This window comes from Phoenix dactylifera, unplaced genomic scaffold (genome assembly GCF_009389715.1).
Source record: "Phoenix dactylifera cultivar Barhee BC4 unplaced genomic scaffold, palm_55x_up_171113_PBpolish2nd_filt_p 000007F, whole genome shotgun sequence".
Lineage (NCBI taxonomy): Eukaryota > Viridiplantae > Streptophyta > Magnoliopsida > Arecales > Arecaceae > Phoenix > Phoenix dactylifera.
The window spans coordinates 325,441-333,717 of record NW_024067666.1 but is presented as its reverse complement, the minus strand read 5'-3'; the positions used below and the strand labels follow the sequence as shown (position 1 = coordinate 333,717).

The following is an 8,277-nucleotide window of genomic DNA, read 5'->3' as shown; positions in this document are numbered from 1 at the left end:
TATATGTACAGAAAAGGGGGGAAAAAATATAAACTCCCAAGTATTGGAGTAAGACTTGTTTACGTTAGATCATAGGTGAAAGTAAATTTGTTTAGCAGGCAGGCTAACAGCAGAACCACTGGTCAATGTTTCAAGAATAAAAAACAAATAGAGCAGCCTGCTCCAGGAACTGGGTAGTCCACACCAATAGACTAATAAGAGACATTTTCAATTTTTCATACCCTCAAGACTGCCGACGCCATCTCTTAGAAGTTAAATAATCATCAGAATGCTTGGTCAAATAGCATATATACAGCTCACAAAATTTGAAAATAGCTTGAAAGCCACCATATATTTTCATTGAGAAGCTAGCAATGGAGTTCACAACTACAATATTTTTCCTTGAAAAAAATCTAACAACAAGACCATTCAACGAGACAGATAGGATGAAACTTGCTCTAGTTAACCATGTCATGCCCACAACTTTCAAAGGTTTTGGCATTAACAGCCAAAATTGCATAAAACAGCACCTTTTTCCTCGAACTTCTTGACATCTCTGCAGGGCTAAATAGAACTGAACTCAGTGGACAACCTTTGTGGAGAACAGAATCGAATTCTGGTAGCTGTCAACACAAACACCAAATGTTAATGAGTGTTAACTTCTCATATATGGCCTATGAATTTTGAATAATGGCAATTAGAATTTGCACCGAATAGGAAAGCCTTGTCCGATGAAAATTAATAATTATGTGAAAAGGCAGCAGGATCTAAAATGACTTCATAACTCGATCAACAAATGAGTAAAGACATTCCTCAAAAACACACACACAAAAAAAAAAAGTAAACAAATGAGTAAATACAGGAAGCATGAAATAACTTTTCATCACTCCTGTTGGAATTAGTCTCAAGGACATAACATCTAGCATCTGGTTTTTGTGTGTGTACGTGCATCTCTGAGAGAGAGAGAGAGAGAGAGAGAGAGAGAGAGAGAGAGCACCAGTTTGATGTTACCAAATCCGTCTCCCAAGAGAAACTTTAACGCAGGCTACGATTAAGCAAGCTTTGAAAAGATACATATAGATCCTTGTTATCTCTACCAAATATCTCTTCTGCTTTTTTTAGAGTTTCCTGCAAGTCAATAGAGGGCATGTGACAAATTATCTTACCACTGACTTGACAGATAAGGATATTTCTCACATAAGGAGTGAATCTGCAAGCTGGCAAAGGATGCAACTACTTACTTCCCGTGACTGTTTGTGAGCATTGAGCTCCTTGATGTTCGCTAAAAATGCACCAAACTGCTCATACGAGAGTCGGCTCCTGAAATGCACAAGCATTGGAATAGCCTTATAACAAATTGGCATTAGGTAATCCACTATAGCATGTCCAGAAGCATACACTGACCTAGCTTGACGGAAGAATTCCTTTCCATCAATACGGGGAGTGCGTCCTGAAAATTTGAACCGCATATCAAATAATTTATCATAAGCTTGGTAGTATAAATGATGCATGTTAAATATCCATATCTATAAGAGCAAAATGGAATAGTAAAATGAGTGGACTGTTTCGAAGCGGTTTCAGCCTGTTTCAGGCGAAAGGCAGATTAGCTTCAAATGATGGTCATTGACTCAGATAAAACCCCTTGAATTTATCTGAAAAAGATAAACTAGACCAAAAATATTTGGTATTATCAATATATATTGGGCATATATTGCCATCATCCATTATTCTACATTTTTATGCATTTAGCTACTACTTTGTGAATTTTATTTAAAAATATTGTTATTACCTTTTAAGAATATTAACTACCTATCTAGAGTATACAAGAATACCATAATAATTGTAATTAATTTTAAAATATCTTAAAATTACAGATAATTGTTAAATTTTCCAGTTTTCATGTTTCAAAGCTGTTCTCCCCTAATCTTCTAACATTAGAGTGTGTAATTCTAGCATTGACCCATTTCGATCCAAGACAGTAACCAAAAGAAAATCTACACCATGAATTTCGCTGGTAATCTTGAACCTGGCATAGAGCGTCCACGAGGAGGAGAGCTAGCTGCTGAGGACTGCTGGCTTGATGGATACCATGGTGACATTGCAATGTGCCCTTCAAAGCGAGGTTTTGACGGTGAAGTCGCACCAGACGTCAATTTTGGCGATCCTGCAGTAGAATGTTGTCTAGGGGACCCACTAGTTGACTGTATTTTTGGTGTAGCAGTTGGAGTTAGATGTGGGGTCATTTGCGGAGAGATGAAAAATTTCGATCCAGCTGGTTTCGTCGCTGTAACAAGATAGCTCAATTTCATCAACAACAAGTCATTCTGACAATGATCATAAAATATAAGGCTATAGATGTACCATCTTGAATCATATTTCCCATTTCTGCAGATACACTTATTAAATTTGATGCAGGGCGGCTAAGGGTCCCTTCATCTTCTGCATAAGTATGAAAGTAGTCATGCACACAAACAACAATAAGAATAGATTTTTTTTTTTGGTGAAATAAGAAAGACTTCAATGGGGCAACACAAACAGTAAAAGAAGGGTTCCCAAGCCAAAAATAAAAACCTTTCCAAGAAGATGCTTTGGCAACTGACTGATCGTAGGTCCTTATGTCAACGGTTTCTTGTGACTGCTAAGCAGAGCAAAAAGAAAAAAAATATTAAAAGAAAAGAAAAGCAAAAGAAAATGAAATCATCTTAATTCATTAGGATATTAGAGTTTCAATGAGAATGAGGAGGATTCTGTGACAGAAAGCTTCTGAAGAGTATGCATCAGGAGTTTTAATTGCGAATGGTTGGATGAACTTACAGATGAATTATTATCATTCAGTGACTGCATCAAATGCCTCTTGAATGTTTCCAACTGCCAAAGGAAATAGTGTCTTAGACTTTCTAATGAAGAAATTGATATAGAACATGACAATTCCAGATAAAAATGGATAGTATGTAATGAAGCATACAGCTGGCATAAAATAAGTTGCATCAAAATTAATATATAATTTGCCTCAAGTCGTTAGGCATATCCCATATCATGACATAATTTCTTATGCTATAACAATAGGCTTGCCAGAAACTTAGGTTACATTGTAAAATAAGACTGTAAAGGATAAAAGACACAACACTTACTGGACACATTACCACTAACAGGCCATTAGTCCAATATTCTGACATGTCAATCAATTAAGAACCTATTGCATCGGTGACATCACATTTCTGTTCAAGAATGACCACTTGCATCATGTAAGCAATACTCTGCCCGTTTGGATGCAGATGATTTTGGTGCAACTTCTTTCAGCCAATCTTCATTTTTAACAGTTGTGCCACATACTTTCCACAGACCATTTCCTTAACCCTGAGTATGCAAAGCTAATCATTTTCATACGATAAGCTATTCCATATCTATTCTTTTTTAGACCCTCAGAATCTTATGTCAAGGAGATTTGATTTTACAATTGAAAAGTAATTAAACTTAATTGAACCAAGTAGAGAATGTTCTTGTATTCTATATTTCTATTCGAAGATCAAATTATTATCTCAGACGGCATTCTCTGTAAAAACTATTAAGAGGCCACTCAAAAGAAATTCATTGGTTCCCAATTACAGTAAACAGCATAACACAAAATTTTCTAAAAGAAACAAAGTTCATTAAAAGGAAGGTCAACTACGACTCACCAAGCAGTCAGCACTAATCTTAAGATTGCATCTTTCTAACCTGATGAAGGAAGCTTCTACTGAAGATGTTTTTTGTCTTTTTGTCACCATGTGCTGGTGTTCTTGTATTAAACCTAATGAAAATAGCAAACATGATTGTATATCATTGACCTATGAACCTAAATCCTTTTAAGTTTTAATAATATCTAAGAATTTACTAGCCATTTTCAGTCAGGTACTTCTCCTTCAAGACTTCCACATAGGTTGTTGAGAACTGTAAGTTCATTTGCAAAAACTTCTTCATCATCTGAAAACAAGCATCAATGTCTAACATGAGACAGAGAAATCCTCCCTTTTTCAAGAAATCTTAGAGACAATGACCTAATTTGCCACTACCGATGAGAAAAAATGCACACCAATGAACTCTCATCAAGCCCATGATTAATTAGGAAATATCAAAACTGACTTCAGCCAACCAAAAGGAACTTTCTTATTGAAGAAAACATCCAACATCTCAAACCATAGACGAACTAAAAGTACGATCTGTTATGTCATTAATAATAAAGATTAAAGACAAAAGGTGAATATAAGAAACATCCAACATGTCATGCTCCTAACCAAAGAAGCACCAAGCATCATATTTTTGGATAATCCAATATCTCTCGTTTTAAATTCTCCACAAAAGCGGGCAAGGAAAATCCATTTTAGTTTTGCGAGATTTAATCCTTTCTTATAACTACACAAGCTATATTTGTAAAAGTTGAGGCAATGAAAATATACAGCTTTTTAAAAATTCTTTTAAGACACTGGTTGTTGGTGGCTATCAAGGTGATTGTAGCAAGCCAACAAAATATATTAGTTGCGGCTAGCTCCATATTTATTGAATACAACTAGAAGTAAAAATGTAAGAGGACAATATGGAAGCTGATGTGAACAAGCTGTACAGATTTCTTCTTCCAATTGTAGGATCTATGTGGACTACAATTTAGCCAAAAAAAAAAAGAGAAGAAGGTCCTCTTTGTAGCATAGAATAACAGCAATAATGTCGATGTGCTTCACATTTCACTTTTAATAATTGATCAAAATCAAAGCAAGATTTTCTGTACCGACCCATACCACCCGATAGCAGGCATATAAGGTATCAATATGGTACAAGGGCTTCATACCATACAGTAATGACACATGGTACTGCCTCTGTCCTGCCTCCAGCAGCATACCATATGTCGGTATAGGGGTGTACCATACCAATCCAACCCATTTCAATAAGCTCCAAGTACATGGTCTGGTACCCAGACTAGAAGCCTTGACTAGCATGTTTGTTTAAACTCTTTGTTAGGGCATTGATTGAATCATGCCAACAAAATGACTGGGGTGCAAACAAAATCAAGCAAATGAAGTCTCACAATTTTCAATTTTGTAATGATTTGTATTCTAGAACTCCGTAGAAAAATCAGTAGACGGTTCTACAAAATCAAAGTCAATCAAAGAAATGATCTTAGTCATGGATTTGGACATAGGATTTTAGGACGAAAATTTGTCATGATAGCAAGCCTCTCCTAATTATCAGAAAAAATTCTTGGATTACTCATGAATTTTTCATTGACCATATGATTCTCCAACCAATTCTCTTAAGTAATAAACTAAACAGACTAATTTAAAACCATTCAACAATTCACAAGTGACTTAATCATGGTAAAGAAAACAAGCTATTGAAGAAACACTCACAGAGTACAAATCAGCAGTATTGTCCCATGTTGTTGCTGTTGTATTATGTGGTGGTGGTGGTGGTGTCATTATTCATTGTTCTTACATCTTGCATGCTTGTTTAAACATGTGTGGATATATAAAAGTATTTTATAAGTTTTTATTCACATTTTTTTGTTTTATTAATTTTTAACCATCCAAAATCTTTCCAATCATTTGGCAAAACCTGCACATGATTTCAGAATTCTAATAATTTTCCCTCCAGAGAATTGTTCCTAGACCCTCTGTTACTAGCATCACAAGAACCCTGGCAAGATTTAAGCATTGTTTTTGTTTTGAAACCTGACAAGATTCTTCATTGTATTGTTCTTGAAAGATTCACCAAACGGGCACATTTCATACCATACAGGATGATAGCAGATGCATTAAATGTAGCTAACTTATTCTTCAAGATGAGCTCATCACTATGGAGTATTCAAGGCTGCCATTTCCAGTAAAGATGAAGAAGACATTACAAGCTATTTACTAATCTTTGCAGGAGTAACAAGAACTAAGCTTGTCCTTTCTAGCGCCACACCACCTGATATGGTGCACAGTGACCTGGTGAATAGGAGTTAAGAAAAAGATGCCATCCTTTACCGAAGATCCTCTTACAATATGGCATCAAGTTTAATCAAATCTTTAGTTTGAAGCAAAAGAATATGACTTCAACATGAACAATCCAGTGTTCAAGCCCTAGTCAAACATATATCAACTAAAATGGTGCAAGAAAAGTCTCAAATTAAGATTATTTACTCTATATTGTTACAAAGGTTTTAAGCTTTGTCTTTCTGTCCCATAAACAACATTTTGTCCCCTTCCATGGCCCAAAACAGGCAGGTACAAGTTTCTCAAGCCTTTATAGTGCATTAAGTCATTTTTCCCTTTTCAATTCATGCAGGTATAGCTAATTCATGCTCACCTCCTTCCCCTTTTACTACCAAAAATCGGTATCCATTGCTTCCATCATCACGATCCTGAATAAAAATATGGATAAATCTAGCACAATTCTACAACAAGAGAGTGAACAAATTCAGATTCCCCCCACAATTCACATGTGTTGCTTCAGTAAAAAGATAGGATTTTTCTATCACATACGTTCCTGATTTAAGCAGCAATAGGCCAATTCCTTTGATGGAGCAGGGCATCAGATATTCAATACTAAATTATGTGTATTAGCTAAAACATTTAGCAGCACGCCAACCAAACATCAAGAACTACTAGAATTGCACGCGTAAACTATTAAAGTAACTTCACTAGAAACAGTTGGATTAAAGAAAAAGGAGAAAAAAGAAGAAAGAAGAGAGGATCGCACCTTTGCCAGATCACGAGCTAACTTCTTCGATGTCTGGGCCAGCGAATCGCGCTCCTTTGACAGCTTAATCTAATCAAAAACATCAAAAAAAATCCTTTTTTTCTTCACACCTAACTAACAAGCTACAAACAACTATCAAATGCAGCAAAAAAGAGGTTTCGAGGTCTCACATTCTCCTCGAGGGAAACTCTCAGCCTGGCATCGGCCTCCTGGAACATCCGGTCGAGCTGCGAGAGCTTGTCCTGGAGTTCCGCGATCACACGATCCTTCTCTGCCACCTTCTCCCGCAGCTTCCCGTTCTCCAAATCCAGCTTCGACACCCGGGAGGCGATCGCCATGGAGGTTACCTTCCTCGCCAGGTCCAGCTGCTCGTAAGGGTCCGTCGGGATCACCGCCAGGATCTCGGCCGGGAGATGGAAGTCCGCCCCGCCCCCGTATCCCCCGGTGCCGCTCTGCGTCATCTCCGCCGCCGTAAAACCCTAACCCTAGCTCCGAATCGAAAGATCAGAACCCTAGCGAAGGCTCAATGGGGATTTTGATCTCAATCTTTTGGGGAACGAATCCGCTTCCCGCGCTGCCTCGCTCTCGAGTCCCTCCCTCTCCCCCACTAAATTTCTCTCGAGCTTCGACAAGGACGCGGAAGTGGAGGTAGCTTCGATGATATCGTCGCTTAGCCGTAGCTTATGATCTTGGGGGCGTGAATATATCAGTTTTTCTCGTGCTGTCCGCCCTCGGATAGTAGGTTCGGGGGACTAGCGAGACCGTGGAACAGCGAATTCGAATTTTCGCTTTCCCGGGATACGCTGTTCGGCGCAGCGAGTCCGCTTCCGTCCTCAAAATTCAAATTCGCCAAGACGTCGCATTATACTATCACACGCTAGAGAAATATTAGTACTATTGGGCCCTCAAGCCGTCGCCGCGGAACGTATAGTCCACTGCGGATGGATTAATTTACTCCTAATTACTTTTTAAACTTTTGAATAAATTTATTTTATTATACAGAGTAAAACAGTTTATTCCTGTTAATTTGTTAAGAAAACATTGCTTATTTTTCAAAATATTATTTCAATCTTGAAGTAAATAAATTCAATTATACTATTTTCATGGATTAAAATAGAACAAGTTAAAAAAAATATTTCATTTAAGTAATTTTCAACCTAGAATCGATGCAGACTTTTTATATTCATACATGAATATTTCACATATGCACTCCATGGTAGTATGTTATGAGGCGAATAAGCTGCCCGATGCAAGAATATGATTATTATTTATTTTTAAATTAAAATATAAAATAGTAGTATAATAAATTAATTTAAAATATTATATAGACTTATCTAAACCATCGTGATGCCATTATGATATTTTAATAGCCATTACATGAATTCATATAGTAAATTAATATGTATAAGCTAGAATATAGAATATACTAAATTTCAAGACCATAGATGTATTGATGGGTTTATGATTGACTTAAAACTAAATTATAAACATAAAATTATCATATATGATATTAAATTTATTTTTTATAATAAATTAAAATTATATTTATTTTATCTATTTCCTTTTTGTTATATATAATTATTA

General features: G+C 36.4%; 1 protein-coding gene across 4 annotated transcripts; it reads right to left on the bottom strand.

The window, feature by feature from the left end:
- Positions 1-304: 304 nt before the first annotated feature.
- LOC103705412 (uncharacterized protein At4g15545-like) lies at positions 305-7,514 on the bottom strand. Of its 4 annotated transcripts, none has more exons than XM_008789115.4 (10): positions 6,864-7,507; positions 6,694-6,762; positions 2,794-2,847; positions 2,551-2,617; positions 2,341-2,418; positions 2,006-2,263; positions 1,384-1,429; positions 1,221-1,299; positions 977-1,107; positions 305-602 (listed from the first exon to the last, which is right to left on the bottom strand). In XM_008789115.4, the coding sequence occupies exons 1-9, from the start codon at positions 7,152-7,154 to the stop codon at positions 1,015-1,017; spliced, it is 1,035 nt and encodes a 344-aa protein (XP_008787337.2). In that variant the 5' UTR covers positions 7,155-7,507; the 3' UTR covers positions 305-602; positions 977-1,014. The 4 variants fall into 4 exon arrangements, with proteins under 4 accessions (XP_008787337.2, XP_008787338.2, XP_038971611.1 ...); XM_008789116.4 differs by having other exon boundaries at positions 2,551-2,614; positions 6,864-7,504; XM_039115683.1 differs by having other exon boundaries at positions 1,221-1,429; positions 6,864-7,514.
- Positions 7,515-8,277: the final 763 nt, after the last annotated feature.